General features: G+C 44.9%; 1 protein-coding gene across 3 annotated transcripts in view; it reads right to left on the bottom strand.

Moving 5' to 3' along the window:
• Positions 1-20,596, bottom strand: part of TEX264 (testis expressed 264, ER-phagy receptor) — a 179,923-nt gene that overhangs the window by 20,311 nt on the left and 139,016 nt on the right. For all 3 annotated transcript variants that reach the window (XM_066616612.1, XM_066616614.1, XM_066616613.1), the window contains exon 4: positions 14,846-15,017. In XM_066616612.1, coding sequence (XP_066472709.1) covers positions 14,846-15,017 — 172 coding nt within the window. The remainder of the gene's footprint in view (positions 1-14,845; positions 15,018-20,596) is intronic.

Raw genomic sequence — 20,596 nt, 5'->3', positions numbered from 1 at the left:
TGTTTTGTCTTCTTTAAATGGGAGTAAGCTTAAACTTCCAGCCTGTGTGCTTTAGAGCTGGGATGCAAATTAGAGGCAGTCTCCCTCTGTTGTGTAAATGCCATTAGACACAAGGGAGAGTGGGGCTTTCTCTTTCCCTTCCACTGAACTCAGAATGAGCCAGCTGATTGATTCACGTTCCCACCACTTCCCCTGCCAAAAAGACAAAATGTGGATAAGTAGCAGGACAACGTCATTAAAAGCTGAATGATAAAACCCCCAAGTAGAACAGAAGCCAATGCTTTCTTATTTCAACAACCTGAGAACCTCACTCTGTGAGTTTCAAGGAAGGAGAGGCCTCTTGCAGGATGCAAGAATAAAGAGTTGGTAGTTCCATCACCCTGGTAAGATCAGACAGAATCAGTAAGGAACAGCTTATTAATCAGAATTGTCAGCTTTCATGTTTTGTGGTTTGTCCTCTCTACACTGTGGTATTGCATTATAAAGGAAATTGAATTTCACAGGCAGCAGACCTGAGTTACAAGACTTGCATGAGATTTCTCAGTGCTTCAGTGCCATCTGCTGGCTATTAGAATTACTGCACTGTAAAAACCCTTTTCCTGCCAAATTCAACTCTCCTAACTTTTTTCTTTGTTTACTTGATTTTGTCATCTCCCTTATCTTTTATTAGACTTATTAGACTTTTAATAATAGATTGCTTACATTTAGCTCTGATGCTGCCTTGTCCCTGTGTATACTATACAGCATTCAGCCACTAGATGGAGTGAATAATGGAATTTAATTGAATGAAATTTCCATTAGATTTCTTTATTCACCCCATCTAGTGGCTGAATGCAGTATATCATTTATACTAATGCATTCTGGGGTGACTGGAGGAGCAATAATCCCTGAAGTGGATCTTTAAAGCTATCTGTAACCTTGAGAAGCTTGCAACTAGTGCGGTTTAACAGCGTGAAGGTAGGAAATTGTATTTTGGTGCTTTTTTCCTCGATACAAAGCATTTAAAGATGAACCCCAACATCAGTGGTTAGTCAAAGCAGTGGATAATGAATTCCCACCTGTATATCCAATTTCCTGCTTTCCTTATCAGTCAGTGTGGAATGCTTATGTCCCCTTAAGATTGCTTCACAGGCCAGTACTAGAAAATCTGGAGCTAGATGTTTAAACAAAACATCTAGCTTACCATACATATATACCAAGTGGCAGGATGTGGACAAAGTAGACAGTGGCTTATCCCAAGAGTCCTTCGCTACTTGCAACAAGCACAGAAATGCCACTGGAGTTAATGAGTCAGGGGAGAGAAACTGAAACATTGGGTCATTAACAGGTAGTATAATTTGCTGTCTTTCTAATCTGCATGTGTGTGACACATGAATAACTTATTCCAAATATTGACAGAGCTCCTCCATTGAGAATACTGGCTTAGATTCACTGGTGTGAGAGCTCTGATGTGCGACTCTGGTTCATGTCATCAGAAGAATCCAAATCATCCCCTGAGTCTGGGTCAAATTCTGCAGAAGACGTACCATCCTATTTTAGAGATAATTCAGGACTGACACTTAGGGTGCAATCCTATTCTTGTGAAATGTATCAGAACAGATACGGTGTATGACCTTGGATGCCAGTGCAGTGACAGCTGCACCAGCACAACGGTACCACCATTGTTGCCCCAGTTCCACTGACAGTTGTGCCACAACACTGGTGCAATGCCATGCTGACTTACCTCTGATGCCACTGCAACTATAGCTGGTGCAAACCCGCTAACAGGATGGAGATGTGGAGGGATATGTGCCATATACTAAGCCCCCTCCAGACAATGGAGACACCCCAAACATCAGCATAATGCTATGCCAATCTTAGAGCTGGCATAGGAATTTTAAAAACCATATGAAACAACGGAGAAGAGAAAACATCAGAAAATCTCAATCCCCTGCCCTTCACATTCCTATACCAAAAATACAGACTACATTTGTAGCTGCTCACAGCACACTAACTCCAGTACTTTTGTATGTACTGCCAGTGAAACTAGAACTCAGCTGATAGGTATCATGGAGTCATGTGCCTGGCCTCATGTCATGCCTATTTAGTGTTTAAACACAGATGTGAACTCTGGAGAAAGAGCACATTACATACAAAAGGAGCACATTGCTGCACTCACAACAAATATGGCAAGATCCTTCGTTAACACTTGTCTTTCCATAATTCTTATTGCAGGGACAACCCCAGGAGAACTCCACACACAGGCACCCATGTGAACCTCTACCTAACCATCCCAACAGGGTAACCAAGGGCAATACACCCCACATAGGTAAGTGAGAAGGGAGGGAATCCCATGCCATGCCATATTGATGCTGTATATGTCTCTACCCCTCCCCCCAAATCCTGACTCTTCAGTATTGTCAAATGTGTCTTTGCTATAAACTGTGTTGCTTCACTGTCTCTCTCTTTTGCAATGGTTAACAGCAGTGAATATCTGATTTGTCTTGGTGAATGCCAGGTACTCCAACCATTGCCATTGTTGGCCAAATACTCATCAAGAATCCCTTTGTTTTTCAGTAGCATAGTGTATGGGGGAGCACCTGCTGGCCTCTGGCCCACAGCCACTAGATGCCGGATGACCAGTTCAGAGTCCCTGTGGGCTTGAGGAAAGCAGCCCTCCTGCAGCCGTGCCAGCTGGGGTCCATGGTCGCTCCATGGCTGAACCAGGAGATGAGTGAGGCACCAGAGGCCAATGTGGAGCCCAGCGAGCAGACATTCGGGATGCTGGCGGCTTCTGGAAGTGGTGCCCTGTCATTTCTCACAGAGTTCCACTGCTGCCTCCCCCAACAGAAAGAGAAAGTGATGCTCCATGTCATGAGGACAACGGAAGGACAGAAGCACCACAAGTGATCCATTGTGCCACAGGAACCTGGACTGGAAAAAAGAAAACATTGTCCCAAGAAAAATAAAATTGACATAAAGGTTGTGCCTCTGTACTCGCCAATTCAGAACCCACGGTTTTAACTAACCGCAGGTTCTGAACCTGCAATTGAGATTGGACCTGTACCACTAGATACAACCAGAGATGTTCTCCAGTTGCATCTGGGAGCCTTTCTGAGGCCTGCAGAGGCCACAAATGGCCTCTGTGGGCCTCAAAACACCTCCAGACAGTGACTGGAGAACATCTCTGGTGGCCTCCGGAGGGCCTATGGACCAGGACCCACAGATTTGATTATCTGCAGGTTTCGGTAGCTGCAGGGTTGTAGGCTCTACAAGCCTGATTAAGAAAATTCTATTGTTCAAAAATCCCCAGCAGCCTCATCTTTTTATTCTGCATTGAGGGTGACAGTGAATACATTCAGGTTTCCTTTTAGCCAGGCAGTTGTTACTGCTCTGTCATATTTAATCATGTTTTGAAGCCTCCCCGTGCAAAAAACATTGTATATATAGTAAACCGCCAAATGGGGGGGGGAGGTAAGTACTAAACCTTTCTTCCAATGTGCTAATTTAGTACATCCATAAGGTTTTCTTGCATATGGAAACATTCTAAAATATTTATTCACTTGATCATTTTAACCCTGCCTTCCTCCCCAATAAAGAGGTGCCAAAGGCCCAGTGTTCAGACCTGCAGTCCGACTAGAGCAGTCCAGAATTCTACCTCCTCAACATTTAACTTTGTGTGTAGACTGAGTCCAGTGGTTCCCGAACTGTGAGCTATGACTCCTAGGGAGCCACGGAAACCAGCCAGGAGAGGTGTGGCTCTCACAAAAAACTTGCCGCCCTATACAATGTATAGCAGTGTTATACAACCTTCAACCTTTTTCATGCCATGACCCCAATAAATAAATATTAAAGTATGAGACTGAGGACCCACCAATGGTGGGTCCTCGTGGGATCCTATCCGCCCATTCCTCGCCCCTGTAAAGTCCTCCCAGCACTGTTCACTGAAACCAAATATTCTTATTCGAGATAGTAGAAAAAGATACCACAAAGCCTGGCACTAGTGAAAGCTATTTCAGCACAATTGTGAAGAACCAGAGCAGGTTTAAGACAATCTTTTGGTACCTGAAGGGGTACACCAGAGGCCTCCCCCTTTACCTGGTGGTGCTCTAGTCCAGTGGTCTTCAACCTGTAAGTTGCTACGACCCCACAATTGAGACTTTGTGACCCCATTGGGGTCCTGACCCCAAGGTTGAAGAACACACACATATATATAATTGTAGCTCTAATGAGGAGCTGTAGCCAATGGCTCAGTAGGTCAAGGGAGTCACCAGTCAAAAAAGTTTGGGAACTACAGGTCCAGCCTATTTATACACAGATTTTTCATGCATGGATTTGACTCAACATGAATGGCCTCTGCAAATGAGAAGGAATGCGCTGATCCCTGGAGAAGGGGAAAAATGCATCCCTTTAAAATCAGTTTAAAAAACCAAACAGTCCTTTAACAATAGCCTCCTTAATATGAGAGGGAGGGAGGGAGGGAGGGAGAGGGCAGCTGGCTCCAGGCAAGCCCTCCCTTCCTCCTGAGCACATGAAAGAAAGGTGATCACTTTGCATTGGTGAAGGGAGGGGCTGAGTGAAGCACTTGGAAGATGACTGATTGATGGATTGTCTTCTTAATGACTCTTATCTTACATCACAAAGGTCAGCAAGGCTATTTTTAAATCACAAAGAAACTTTTAGCAAACTTTTTCACGAAAGGAGCAAAGAAACTTTGTTTTTTAAATTGATTTGCTACAGTGTTTTGTTTTTTTTTTGCCATCCACCTGAGTGCTTGGAAGGGAACCCATGTGAATAATGAGGCTCAACCTGTACTGTTCTAAGCCTTCTGTCTCTTGATCTTTTGATCCTCATCTACCCAGCTGAGCATTTGACTTCAACATGTCTTATCTACATCTGCTGTCTCTGGCCTTTTGACCCTCATCTACCTGTTTTGCAATTAGATCCACAAAATCAGGACAAAATCTGACAATGATAGGTAATGCAGAGAGGGTGGATGCTTTTCCCCCCCCCCTTTCTTTTCTTTCCCCTAAACTTTAGAATTTGGCATCACCCAATAAACTGACTGGCAGTACATTCAGGGCGGTCAAAACTAAATACAGGTGGGCCCTCCTTATCCGCTGATTTGGGATCCGTGGATTTGATTTACTGTGGGTTCCGACCCACGCCTGGAGGCCTCACCGAATCCTCCAGACATGACTGGAAGTAGCTTCTGATCTCATTTGGGAGGTGTTCTAAGGTATGGGGAGGTCTGAGCAGCTTCCACACACTTCAGAAAGCCTCCCAGAGGCTTCTGAGGGGCATTTCCAGTTTGATGGCAAACTTCTGGTTTGCCACACAAACCTTTCAGAGCACTTCCAGATGCAACTGGAAGGCACTTTAGGTCGCATCCAGAGGTCCTTTGATGGTCCCCCCCACCCGCAGATTTGATTATCAGCAGGTTTCAGTATCTGCAAAGGGTCCGGAAATGGACCTCCCATGGACACTGAGGGTCAACCTGATTATCTGCAGGTTTTGGTACCTCCATGTTCAGAACAGTATGTTACGATACCAGAAGCTAGAGAAGCAACAATGGGGATGGGTTTCAACCTTCCAAGTTATGCTTATGGGCTTCTGGCAGCCCCCAGTTGGAAATAGGACTAGTTGGATCCTTGATCTGATCTAGCAGGTCTCTTCTTATGAATACTTTACTTGCTTATTTTGTGTTTAAGAGAGACTGGAGATGTTTGATTTGGTTACCACAGAAAATACCAAACTGGTGCGGAATCTCCATTGAAAGACACCTCTTCTCTCATCACTCAAGCAACTTACAACTTGGTTGACACATCAGAAGTCAAAAGCCTGGTTTTAAACTGATATACTGCACTGAAATAAGAATGGTAAAATGAAGTGAAATCAAAGTACTGTGGCTTGACTTGGCTGTGGATGGGGTTGTTAGTAACTCAATTCAGTTTCTGGTGCTCATTCATCTACAGCACCCAATAGAGAAAACGGATGCTTGGAGTCTTAACTGACAGACAGAAGAATAAACAGGCTATGGCAGTGGTTCCCACAATGTGGGTCGGGACCCACTGGTGGGATGTGACCCGACATTTGGTGGGTCGCCACAGGGTGATGGCAAGATCAGATAACTAATTGCCTCAAGCTTTGAGGGTATACAAAAAATCACATACTGCAGTTGCTAATTATCCTGCAAAGAGCTCAGCTCCTGCAGTTTGCAAGATTGCTGCTAATTGCCCTGCAAGGAGCTGAGCTCCTGAAGTTTGCAAGCAAGTGTAAATATAGGGTCATAAATGTTTGAATGTCTTTATTCTGGTTATTATTACTTAGAAATAATTAAATAAAATATTTCTTTCTAGATCTCCTTTTTTAAAACTCTGGTAAACCTAGGTGGGTCCTGATGGAGAGTTGTTTAAAAAAAGTGGGTCCTGGCACTAAAAAGTTTGGGAACCGCTGGACTATGGAAAGTGAGATTAACTCAAATGCACACACACAGAGATGTCTTTTTCATATCATGGATGGGAGGTCTCCTAGGCAACACAAAGGAAGTGATAGCACCAAACTACACATTATGATAGAGATGCAAGAATGCATTTCCATCTCTTTAACATTTTTGCAAACAGTAGCCATGGGGGGAGATCAGTACTGCATCGCAGAAGGAGGGGAGTTAAAATATTTTTCCTCATGGAGTCTTCCAGATAAATTTCTTCCCAAAGCTATTTACCTCATTAGTAAAAACATACGGGCATACAGGAGGTACCCATATGTTTTTACTAATAGGGTAAACAGCAGAATGCATGTGTTTTGGGGGGAGGGGGGTTAATTAAGAAAAAAAATATTGGGAAAGAGTTAAAGCCTCTTTCCCCATGGTCCCAATCTGGATTTACTCTCACTTCCCACCCCTGACTGCTATTTGCAAAGACTTTAATGGAGATCTATTCATGTACAGGATCTCTATCAGAATGTGTAGTCAAGCCCTCCATCAATTTCAACAGGGCATCTTCGGCCAACACTGAATTTGCTTTCCCAAATCATTGTTACCCTGCACATGCCCGATCTTGTCTGATCTTGGAAGCTAAGCAGGGTCAGGCCTGGTTAGTATTTGGATGGGAGACTGCGTGGGAATACTGGGTGCTGTAGGCTTATACCATAGTCTTTTGAGACTGAAAGTTGCCAATCAAATCAAATTACAGATACAGGGTGCTCCAATACAGAGTGCTCCTGATACACAGTGTTAGATGCAGACTTAGGAATGCAGTGTTCAAAAACCTCTAAGAGCCAGGGATTCCCATTTAGCATTTTTCACATGTGAAAAATAGAAATGATTACTTATCTCAAAGAATTATTGAGAATATCAACAATTAGATTTGGATTACATTGATATATATGCTATATAACATTGGTACAGATTTTGGGTCTATAGGTAGATGCTGGGACAATACTATTGTCCCCAGGTTTGTCAGTGCAAAAAATGTCATATTGTAAAATACCAAGCAGCATAGCTGAAGGCACCCATAAGTCTTCTTACAATTTTTTATCTGGTGAGATGTGGGGTGCAAGACACATCAAAAATTACTCAAACATTTTTTCGAAGAGTGCACAAAAAGGGACAGAACAGAATGGTAAGCTCTTAGGGTTCAATCCTAACCCCTTATGTCAGAGCTCCCCAGCACTGACATAAGGGCAATGCAGCTCTAAGGGAACAAACATTCCCTTACTTTGAGAAGGCCTCCGTGAGTGACACTCAACTGCAGGATGCAGCACATGCCCCACTGGCACCGCTATGCCAGTGCTGGAAAGCACTGTGCTAGGATTGTGCCCTTACTCTATTATAGGAAGTCTCAGGGTGCAATCCTAACCAGCACTTATGCCAGCATAGGAGCCCCGGGAGGGTTGAAAACGTTAAGTATGTTTGCGCCTCCGTGGGAGGAAGCTGCGTCGGCACATCTAGATGCGCCAAAGCACGGAGGCCAGCAGAAGCCTCTGCAGCGGTTTCCTTGCCGCCACTTGTGAAAGTGCACCTGCGCCGAAGCAAGCGGCGAAAGTAAGCGTGGGGGAGGTGTGGATGAGGCGGGAGGAGGCGGGAGGGAGGCGTTTCTGGGTGGGAGGAGGGTGGGCAATGGGCGGCCCCAGGGGCGGGTGTGCAGGGAGCTGGGGGCAGGGCTGGGACCCGGCAGTTATGCCGGATCCCAACCCCCGTCCGCAGGGAGAATGGAGCGACTTGAAGCCGCTCCACTCTCCTCTGACTTGCACCACCTCCAGAGGTGGCGCAGGTCTGAGGAGACCCATTGGGGCAACCAGCCCTTCCCCTTGCCTTTGGCTGAGCCACTGCAGCCAACGAACCTGCGTTGGATGCAGCGCAAGCCTCCTGGCTTGCCTGCTCCAGCGCAGGTTTGGATTGTGCCCTCGGTCTCTGCCTCTCTCTTTCATAAGGTATGGAATCAGAAAAGTGGATGGCCTGAAAGTTCAACACTTTCAAAATTAATGGCAAGGAACATTACTTTCTGTTGCTCTTTGAGACTACTGGGGATTACTCAGGCCCAAAAATTTGATTTGTGCTTCCCTTTTATAAGACGAGGGTGTCAAATTGTCTGCCAAACAAGATATGTAATGGGAGCCCAAAATCCTAACCTGGCCTCTGCTATATCCAGTATAGCAGGAGGCTGTTAGTCTACTTGGGTTAAGGGGATATTTCTCCCCTTACTCCAGGTAAAGCCCCAGCCTGCCTAATCAGCCTACTCAGATCTCCGCCAGCAAAGTCACTGGCACAAATCTGGGCAGCTCCATGTAAGGCTGCCAGGCTCAGGAAGAGGGTTAGGATACGATGGAGGCCTCCTCTGCCAATCCTGTCCCCCTCCTGGGCCTGTTCCACCCCCTGTTCTGATCTGCTCTTCCCCTGCCCAGAAACACCCCCTCCCTGCCTCCATTCTGCCCTCCCCCCACCTCTTCACTACTTGGCAAACTACTCACTTCTGTCTGCAGCCTTTCCCTTGGGTACAGTGCTGGCAAGCGGGCACAGGCCTTTCCGCAGGCACCGCTTGCACTAGCTGCAAATGTGCTTTACAGCACGCTTGCAATGCTCTAGGCTAGCGCAGCAGCCGCTGCACTGGCAGAGAAGGACCTTAGGATTGCGCTGTCAGAGGATAAGCGGGGAGGGTCAGAAAGCCTTGTGCTCAGCTGGAAAAGCACAAGCTAAAAAGTGAAGCAAAGCAGAGCTCTGTGCATTGTTGCTGACCCAAACGGTTCCTTGAGAAGAGAGAGAGGGGAGGGTTTGCTGCCCAGCTCAGCAGGCTCCTGCTGTGGAAGAAGCACCTAATCCATAATTCTTCCCTTCAGTGTTCTGGCCTTCTTTCCCCAGCCAGGCTCTGAGCTCTATCAAATATTCATCTCTTCTCTCACTAAATAATAGATCAATGTAATAACAGGCAAAGTGCAGTTAATCACAGCTTTTCAAACCCCACACAGAAGTCACCAGGAGATGGGCAGGGATAGGCAGAGCCGCAGGGGGGAGAGGGAGCCAGAGTGTCAGCAGCCTGCAATGATGGGAAAGGAACACCAGGCCTGGCCCTGGGGCCGTCCCCCGCAAGCGATGCAGCTGCAGGCCTCCTCTGAAGAGAGTCTGTCATGACACAGCCAAAGCCAACCAGCAGAACCTGCTGGCAACAAGTGCCAAACCAGGAAAAAATGCAGAAACCCAGTGGGAAAAGAGCAGGAAAAAAAAGGAAAGGAGATATGTTTGTGTCTGCACAGAGGTTACAGGGCTCGCCTGCCAATACTGAGGACCAGAGTTCAAAATCCAGCAAAACAAGCAAGCATATGGGGAGCTTCAGTGTAGTGTCACTGGCACATCACAAAACCCACTGGACAATCTAGAGCACTGCCAGCTTCTGGCTTTGGAAAAGCCCAAAGGAGGATTCCAGGAGGTCTTTCAAGAAAAAGTTGACATCCACTGACCAGCAGAGCTGCACGGAGACACAGAACTAGACTGAGAGAACTAAGGTGTGCTGCCAAAAAAAGTGCTATTCCAGTGTCGAGACTTCATTAATGCTTTTCTTCTAGAGAAATGTCTTCTCCTAAATCTCTAATGCTGGAAATGAGCCTGCTCAAGATGCGTGGGCATGGCTGCCTTCTTTGTCTGTGTCAGCAAGTACAGATACCAGGCAGAACTCTGATATTTGTCGGTATCTCTGAAATTATATAAGCTTATTAATAGAAAATATCAGAGGGGGACTGTCGCCTGTCACTCTAAGGGCTACAATTCTCTCCCATATCAAGAGGCTACTCTTGTTTATTTTGACCTTCCATTCATCTTCATACCAACACATAGGAGACAGGCCTGCTGAGAGCACTGACACAGTGAATGCTCCGAGGACCCAGAGCTGATGCTTGCCAGAGCACTATGTGACAATTAAGTGCAAAACAAAGCTAATTATGATTGACAGAAGCCCCAGAAGCATTCTGGCTCCTTTCAAAATTACTCTCTCTTCCTAGTGACCTTCATGACTAATGAGCAGCAAAAGGGATCAGTGCCAAATTGCACAGGTATCTAGTTGCCCCTAGTTCTTTCCAGCATGCCTAGAATACACACACGCATGTGCACATGTGCATACTTGCACGCTCACACCTTGAATGACACCAGCCTTCAGAGAAGGAACAGTGTCTGAGTGCGGATATAGATGACAGGATAAAGCAGGTATACAGGACCCAATTCAGCTACGCTTTGAGCACTCCCCCCACACTAGTACCCATCAGTAGTCATTCCCTTCTGCAGAAGTAGAAAGCTCTTAGCATCTCAGAGGAATGGGCTGGAAGAAAGTATGATAAATGAGACGGCTAGACAGATGTCGTGTTTCTTTCAAGGTCACAGGATCACCGCTCAACTTAAAAAATGCAAACTATCTATTGGCAAATCTACAGGTCGCTAGCTTTTGAATGACATCAGCTGCATCAGAAGTCAGCAGGGAAAATGGCAGAGGCTTCTGCGGGGAAATTCATAAAATGAAATCATTAATTCAGACAGACCTGGGAATTTTTAATATAGCTGTTTGTAAAGAGCTCAGGGAACCTCCAAGGAAAGGTGCTCTACTAGGGCAAAGTATTATTAAGAGGAAGATGGCTTTTAAATCAAACTAGAGGTAACAAAAACATTCTAATAGAGTCCCTTCGCAAGGTTTTATTTTTCATTGTGCAGGAGGAGGAAACTGAATGGAGCATTCTCTTATAACCTTATTCCAGATGGTTTAGAATGCTGCATTTCCACCATTTAGCAGTGACATGTTCTCGGAGTCATGGTTGAATGGAAAGCATGAGACCGGGAACCCACCATTGATCCCGCCCCCCCTCCCAGGACCCTATCCGCCTGCCCCCATCACTGCCCAATCCCCATACCCATAACAATCTCCCAGCACTGTTCATTGTAACCAAATATTCTTATTAGAGAGAGCAGAAAAACTTACCTTGAAGCCTGGCCCTAGTGAAAGCTATTTTAGAGCACAATTACTAAGCAGGACTGAGACACAATCTCTTGGTACCTGAAGGGGAACACTAGATGCCTCCCCCTTTAACTGGCTGTGCTGTAATCCAGTGGTCTTCAAACCATTTTCATTCCCATAAGTTGCAGCGACCCCACAATTGAGGCTTTGTAGCCCCATGATGTGGAAACCCCAAGGTTGAAGAACACTGCCCTAGAAAAAGACAATTGGTTCATCTAGCTCAGTATTGCCTACAGCAGCTCTCAAGGGTTTCAGACAGGAGCTCTCCCCAGCCCTAGTTGGAGACTCCAGGGATTGAATTTAGTTCTTTAGAGTTCTGTGACCCCCTTCCAAGCTACTCACAATCCCCTGGGGGTCACAACTCACACTATAAGAAAGGAACACACTCTCTGAAAGGAAGCTCATCCCTTTAATTTCACGTGACAGGAAATGGGTTGCCATGGCTCAACCGGATCCAGAGCTCCATGTTGGGCTGCACGGCCCGACACGGAGGCTCTTAATTCTATGCCAGCCCAAGGGCTGTTGCAGAATTGAGTAGCCCCATTGCAGGGCTACTTCTCTTACCCAGGGGAATGGGACAAAAGTCCTGTGACAGGAGTGGCTGTTAAAGTAGAATTAAACAAAAAGTCATGTTCTTGCTGACACTTGTACCAACAACGCAATGTGTTATAATGCTGTCTAATGTGCTCTGTCGGTTCTGATCTTATTTGAGTAAACCCAGAAGGATTGCCAAGGGATTTTCTTCCTGTTCCTGCTCCTCCATTTGAAGCCTCAGAGGAAAAGAACTGTTAGGTGAGGTGTCAATAGCTCTAGACTACATTAGCTATGAAAGGTTACCAAGGTGCTCTTAAGCAGCTGCTTAAGAGCAGCAGTTTTCCATTCTCCGATATTCCTACCTACAGCACACTTCAATACTGACCTCAGCTCCTCAGGTAAGGCAGTACTTATGCCATAAACCACTGAATAATCATCAGGTAGCATAACTGAAACTCACTATGTAAACCGACAGCAGGAACAACAAAAAAGTAAAAACCTGAGCACAGGCAGTACAGTCTCCCACATTTTGGCAGGTAAAATGACTCCTGCACATCTAGCAATAGGCACCTAGTAGAGTGGCTGTCTGGTGTCTCCTCAGGATTCGGTTGCCCAGGTATAGTTGCCAGGAGCACTGCTATAATTTAATACATGAACACTGCTATGTTGAATGAAAGATGCATGCATTTTACTGTTACCAGAGGGCAGGTCCTTTAGAGGCTTAAAATATAGAAATAGCCAAAAGGGAGGCAACAGAAAAAGTCAGGGAAATGGAGGTTGGGGTTAAAAAAAAGAGAAGAATGCAATCATTTAAGTTGTTTGTGTTTGTGCTCAGTTTGGATATGGCATTATTTGTGGCTGAAAATACATAAATGAAATTTTGTGGTGCTTTAGATGAGAGCAAATTTCAATGCCATATGTAACAGACACAATACTTATAAATAGCAGTTACAAGCCACATATATTTTTGTCCCACAAGATGTGAGCTTGTGGGCAGATCCTTATAACTAGCAGTCTGTGATACTATAGCAGAAATATCAGGAGAGCGGCAGATAGCATTGATTTCATGCTCCTGCCAAGATTACAATCACTTCCTTTATATATACACAAATCTCTTTTCACTGCTGCTGTCAGATAACTATCCCTATCAAGATGCTATTTGAAGCTATTCAAAATTCCAAATAAGACAAGTAAACAAGAGTTCAAAAGAGTTGTGTGATGAGACTAAGTAAAATGTGACATCCAAGTAATGCAATACACATAAATGTGACTCTTTGTTAGATATCTTGCATATCTGGAGGGGTCATAAGGTAAAAGATTCAATTGTCGTCTCAGTGTAAATGTTCTGAACTACAGACGGAGAGAGAGAAATATGTCTTCTCTGAATAATCTCAGCAGAACCTACCCTCTCCAAGGAGATCGAGGAAAAGGGCAGAAAGCAGAGATCACAGCTTGTAGGAGGGAAAAGAATGGCCCTATGATGTCAGAGGCCTTTGAGACACAGGAATTGAGCATTTTCCCCACTAATAGCTACTTATGGGTCAGGAGAGAGAGAGAGAGAGAGAGAGAGAGAGAGAGAGAGAGAGAGAGAGAGAGAAACTGAACTGAAGTCAGCAGATATGTCTGTAACAGATTAATTTACAATCAAGCAGTGCAAATGTTTCTGATAAAGCTTAAAGGGAACAAAAATATGTGGAGATGTCCATGAATGTTAAGTCATCATGGTTGCTGTCTAATGATCAAGCAGGTGTCCTTCCAACCCTTCCTTCCCCTCACCCAGCACACATTCTCATGCCAGGTTCCTCCTCTGAGTCGAGGGTTGCTGGAATCTTTTTTAGAAACAAAAGCAAAGGGCAACTGGGATGAAGTGTGAACCAGTACCCATACTTCCAACAATTATCAGCTTAGGAATATCATAAGCATGACATTTACTGGTCTAACAACCACAGCAAGAATGGTGGATCTAATTAGCCATGCCTGTTGTGTTAATTAAGCCCATAATGTATCACATTTTTAAAAAAAAAAAAACTGGGAAGGGGCTTTACTTGTGATAGAACATGTACTGTGCATGTGGAAGGTCCTAGGTCAATTCCTGGAATCTCTGATTAAAAGGATCTCTGGTAAGAGGAGCTACAAAAAATTTCTGTCCAAGATCCTAGAGCAGTGGTTCTCAAACTTTCCATCACCAGAACCCACTTTTTAGAATGACAACCTGTCAAGACCAGAATGACCAATCTGTCAGGACCCACCAGAAGTCATGTCATTAACCTGGAAGTGATGTCATGGCTAGAAGTGACACCATCAATTTAGGCTTCAAATTTAAGCCATGATCAGCCAAAGGTCCCATTACACAGCATGCTCATGGTGTCATTTTGTATAGCTCAGAATTCAAACATTCCAACTTGGAAGTCAAAGCAAAACACAGGCTTGGATCCTTCTCCAACCACAGAACCCACCTGCCCATCTATTCAGGACAAAGCACATGCCTCTTTCCCACCAGGAGCCTGTGCTCCTGTATTTTCAGCTGTATATTTTCAGCTGTATATTTTCCTGTATTTTCAGCTGTAAATACTGTAGCCTGTATTTTCAGCTTTGTATTTTCAGTGGCAGCTGAGCTAGATGTTTCATGATCCACCTGAATTTGGCTCACAACCCAACTAGTGGGTCCCACCCCACAGTTTGAGAACCATCGTCCGAGAGATTCTAGTCAAAATAAATCGTACTGGGACTACTAGTTTATCTTGTATGACAGATCCTTATAGCTTTATACAATGGATTTATTTTCTCAATAGATATGTCATACTACAATCAAGATATTTCCTTTGGCATGTCATGGGTACCTGCGTTATCTTTCTGAGCATCTTCAGCTTCTATTGCTGCTGCTCTGCTTTTCTTTTCCAACTCTTTCATTTCAGGCACGTAGAAGTCCCCTTGCCGGGCAAGGGGACATATAAAATAGATTTTGTCACCTTTGTAGATCTCCAGCCTGGGATGGGCACATAGTTTCCGCTCCTAGAAGAGATAAGAGATATAGCATTGAAAAAAATGTGCCCCTCTCATGTTATGTTAATCCCAATGCATCTTCTCTAGAGGTTCTCCCTTGACCAGAAATTTCCAAACTGCAGTCTCTCAACACTCATGGGAGATGCTACCATCCTTAGAATGCAGCCAAGATATATTCATCCAATTCCCTGTTCATCATTTTCAGACACCAGACAAACATACAAATGATTTGACCATCTTGGGGAAAGGGCTAAGAATCGTCAGGCTCCAAGATGAAACGGATGATAAACTGTAACAGACTGAGTGTGCTTAGCAGATCAATGGACTATTCCTCAGAACACGCATAATCCATTGTGCTGAATTCTAAAACCTTTGCTTTGAATTCCAATACAAAATGTTGTGGGGCACATTTCAGAGTAGATTTCAACACACAGTAAACAGGTCAAATTACTGAACAATTTTGTGATCTAAATTGTCATGAAAACTATGCCATTAATTTTCACATTCTTTTCTCCTGGCTCATCTATAAATTATACTACTTCAAGCCTAGCTACCCGGTAGTTCAAAATAGGCCCAGAGCTCAATGGTAGAGTCTGCATTTCATCATAAGAAGCCCTGGGTTCAGCCCTGGAATATTTAGTCAAAAGATCCTTGGTAGCAAGGCTGGAGAAAGAGAGACTACAGTCAGAGAGTCTGCGGAGAGGAAGCCAGATGGTAGCTGATTATTCTTTACTCCTTATAAGGCAATTGTTTTTAACCTATGCATCTCAAGTTTGCAAATTTGCCTGACTTGCAAAATTTGGGTGAAACCAGGTTATGAACTCAACAAATGTTTCACAGGCAGTTAACTTCCTAATATCATAGTGCTATGAACTTTTCATGGCAACTAAAAAGACAGTATAGTTTCTTGGGTTTGTTTTTTTCTTTTGAAATGAGTAGACCACCTGGTTCCATAGAGACCCCTAGAAAGAACAATGAATAGTTTCTGTGATTCAACCGATTTTCAGTTCTGGAGGTCAACTTTTGCCCAGCTGTCTCAATGCACTTACTGCAACAGGGTGCATTTTCACTCCTATCTCTGGTTGAGCCCAGATGGGAATCTAGGAGTATAGATGATGTGGTCCTCTCAAAACAGGCCAGTGAGGGAAGGGCTCACAATGAGAGAAGAATAGCCTTTTCTCTCCTAGACTGGCAAGCCTATTGAATCTCCTGCCTGCATACCAACACTTTCCCATACTCTCATTCAGTTTATCCTACCATGCTCCATGTGCCAATAGCCCTTTTTTCCTCAGAGTGGCCAGTCCACAGCGGTCCACTTCTTGCACTTTCACCCAACCCAAAGGACTATCTTCCCATCCCTTAAACTCTGGCTTATAGCCCGACAACACTCACAAAGATCACATTCAGGTGTCCTGGGTTGCAGTCAACCTGGGTGCCATCATTGTTGAGGATGCAACATGAGGCAGACAGTACCATACCCTGAGTCACATTATGTTTTTTGTTTTGTTTTACACAATGCAAGGAATTACCATGGGATTGATACCCAGTACTCTGGTAGGCAGGGCTATATACAAAGGCAAACTATGAGTTTGGGCAACTGGGGAGTTACCATCTAGTTGCTTTATCCACCACTCTGCTCTCTTAGTCTTCCCATCATTGCCCAAGCCCCACATAACTGCCACTAGAATTGTGATCATTGTTCACCGCAGTTACACACATGAACATAAAATAAAAACAGCCGGAGCATGTACACAATCACAGAAAAAGAAAGAGCCACTCATTTTAGGGGCCAAACCTATCCAATTTTCCAGCACCGGTGCAGCCACAATGCAGCCCCAAAGTAAAGGAACAAATATCCCCATACCTTGAGGGGGCCTCTGTGACTGCCCCGCAACTGCAAGATGCAGCACATGCCCCATTGGCATGGCTGCACTGGCCCTGGAAAACTGGATCGGATTGGGCCTTAGCTTCTAATTCAACCTCTGAAGTATATATTAGAGAATGGCCAAGTTGTCCCCTGTCAGGGCTGGCCTTAGGAGCTGTGAGGCCCAATTCAAAATATTTTTGCAGGGAGGCCCTCCCCCATGGCCACCCTACAGCCCCCCCTACTCACCAGAACAAGCAGCAACCAGCTTTCAGAAGCGGTATCACCACTAGCTGCTTCAGGGAGGGTGCAATTTCAAGCGAATCGCACCCAGGGGTGGGTGGAAGGGAGGTCTATGTTCCACTTGCCACACTCCTCTTGTGACACCTTGGCATGGAAAATTCCATGTTGGGGCGTCAGCAACAGAGCAAGGTGCCATCTGTGGCTGTTGGCTCTCTGCCCCAGTGTAGGGTCCCTCCAGGCACAGGGGCCAATTTGGCCAAACTGCCCTAAGGCCAGCCCTGTCCCCTGCACCAGTGATGCACTAGAGATGGGACATGTGAAGGTGTGAGATGCAGGGAGGGAGGATTAATACTGGATTATTTCTGGGTGCAATTTCATATTATTTAGCATTTATAAAGCTTCTTAAACACTCAGCCCTGCACAATCTTATCTGTTCTTATTTTATCTTATTTATTAATTCTTCGTACAATGTAAAGCATTGGAAATACTGTATCTCATTGTTTTGGGTGGGTTTTGTTTTCAGGTGACAGAGTGCCCTCTGGGTCCTGATGGCATCAAGATCTAAGCAAATGAGAAGTCTGAGCAAAGACCTGAGAAGCTCAACTCTGTACTTTTAAAACTGGTTTCTTCCTACTAGCCTAGGTATAGGAAACCATTATATTTTGCTCTGAGTTGCAGCTTTTAAAACAAATGTACTCCAATGATTATTCTGGCCTCAAAATTTCTCTTTGGTAGCTCCTCCCTGGAAAACAGATGTTTCATTATTGCCCATTATTGAAGCACTGAGCAGTGCTGACCCAGGGAAGGGGGATTCCAAAGAAAATCAGATGCTGCCTCTGACAGCGACCTGCTACAGCCAAAACGCTTCCCTTCAGCATGTACGTGTGACTCTTCGGAACGAGCTCTGAGCCTCTCTGCTTAATTAATATAATCCAGGCAAGACAGCTAAAAGCAGCTCCTTTCACAAGTGCTCAGAAAGGGGGTGTTGGAGTCTAAGTCACAGCATGCCTGATGTCTCCCTCCTCTTCCTTTGCCCACGGCTACAATGTGTTGATTCTAGGTACACCCCCAGAGACACAGCCTGTCCAATAAGCAGGACCATTTCTGAAACCTAGAGGTGTCAGCTGAACAAGAGAGGCGGTAGATAGTGAAGGCACGCGTTATAATGAAAGCTGGCACATTGGAAGCACCCAGGATCAGAGAAGCTGTGCAGGGAATGGACTTTGCACTGAACGAACAGCTGGCCTTTCTAATGAACACCCACACTGCCCGCCCAGCAGCTGCATTGCTTGACATATATTATGGCTTGCACGGTACACATGTTTGAGGGCAGGGGATGAGATTCTTTGTGAAACTGCTATGACTTGCGTGAAGGGGTGGAAAGAAGGATTATTTTCTTTCCTCTAAAATAAATGTCAACGATACCGTGTGGCACAGACTTCTGCTGGTGTCCCCAAATAGCCTTTGTTGATCGAGGCCCTGCCAGCATACAGTGCTACATACTAGCTGCCCTGTAGCCAGCAGAATTGGGATGCAAACTCCCAGACAGAACCAGGGAATGATGATACGTAGGGCTCTGTTAGCCAAAGAAGGAAAAAGAGAACATGCTTGGAAGGTCAAGCAAACAGAAAATAAAGAGAACACTAAAGAGGTTGATCCAGGGCCCAGGATCAGGAGTTTCTTCTTTCAAGGTTACCTGCTGAAACCCGTTTCATGCCATCAGTCTTTGCTAGCAATTTTCAGCAATGACAGCAGGGGATCAAGTTTGGGAGTGTCACAGTGCAATTCTAAGCATGCTTACTCAGAAGTAAGTTCCACTAAGCTCAGTGCAGTTTACCCTATAATAAGGCCCAACCCTCCCCTCCCGCACACCATCTAGTGAACGGGGTATGGATATATATTGGGCAATCCGCAATAAACATAAACATGTTAAGAACCCCTGCTCTAAACCCAGATTTAGCATCAGCACAGTCATCCTCTGGCAAGTAAACTTTAACCAAAAAAGCATGGGAGATTTGAGTTCCAACACAGCAAGAAGGGCTCTCAGCCTTCAAGAGAAACACCAAACACAAGATAAAGGAATGCTTGACCAGATTTCAGGAATGTGCATGTGTTTCATGGGAAAAAGAAGAGGGAACAACTTTTTAAACAGTCACAAATGGAATAGGCATGGGTGTCTGGCACCAGGCCAGTCCCCAAACAGCCAAACCCAGGGTGACCAGATACAATGAAGGACAGAGTGCCTACACCTTTAACCACTGTACAAAAGAAGGAATCTTGGCAAATGCAGCTTTTTAAACCCTTCCAGGATGAGCTGCACCAGCCAAAAATCCCTCTTCTATACAATGGTAAAGGCACTTTGTCCTTCATTGTATCTGGTCACGCTGGCCAAACCCAACAGGGTCTGCGATATTTGTGCATCTTCACAAAGCTTTTGGAACATCAATAAATATGCCAATAGGCAAAAAATATAGCATTTTTATAGCAAGAAAATATTATGTATAAATGCTGGGAGAATGCTATATTCCTAATACAAAAACTCTACTCTTGGTGAGAGGAGATATAATGCTGCTAATTCTTTAACCATTGTTAAGAGATCAGGAGGAGGTCACAGTATCACATACCTGTCCCCAAGCCCCTTCCGTTTCATGTGTGCATCCCCCCCCCCCCCATGATTCATTGTTAACTACTTACCAGGATGCAAAATAAGGTGCAAATTGAGAAATATACAACTCTTAAGTCTACACTAAGTTTCGGATGATCTACCACTCCCAATGACAGGTCAGGCAAAACGTTACTGCAGTGCCATTCCATTCAGATGCTGGCACAGTATACACCAGTGGTATACTGCCATTGCAATGTCCTCTATGCTGCAGATGCACAGCTTGGTACCCAGAATTAACTGTGGATGATGAGGGACACAAGGATGTCACCTCCACTTACTTCCAGGTTGCAAAATCACAATGTGACCCTGAAAACAGAGGTAAGAAGCTCAGGGCATGTAGGTGGGCTTTTCATGCAGCAAAAACTTCGCGCATGGAGCTCTGCCTGCTGAGCTGAGCCTCTGCTCTGCTGTCTTCATTGTTGTGCTGCTGCTGTGGTGAACGCCCCATGCCGCCCCTGTGTTTGCCGTGCCACCCCACGGAGCCACAGCTCACAGTCTCGAACCAGTTGCTTAGGCAATAGCAGTGTGAGGAAATATTTTCTTGCACAAATAGAAATGAACAGATTTTCCCCTCATCATTTTTACATTCACAATAGGAAATGGAAGCAAACAGGGTATAATTTATGAGCTCTGCGGGGAAGTCTGCCTCAATCTCTTTATTAAAACCAAGATTTAATTAATCCCCCTCCCAACTTCCTGGTAGTTGAGGCAGGCAAAATGCCACCCATGAAACAAGCCTAATATACAGCCACTGCTGTTAGATGTCAAAGAGCAGTTGCCCATTCTTTTATTCATCAGTAGCTCAATACTTTCTGC

The sequence above is a fragment of the Tiliqua scincoides genome, chromosome 2, assembly GCF_035046505.1.
Source record: "Tiliqua scincoides isolate rTilSci1 chromosome 2, rTilSci1.hap2, whole genome shotgun sequence".
NCBI classification, from domain to species: Eukaryota; Metazoa; Chordata; class Lepidosauria; order Squamata; family Scincidae; genus Tiliqua; species Tiliqua scincoides.
This window is presented reverse-complemented; position numbering and strand designations above follow the sequence as displayed.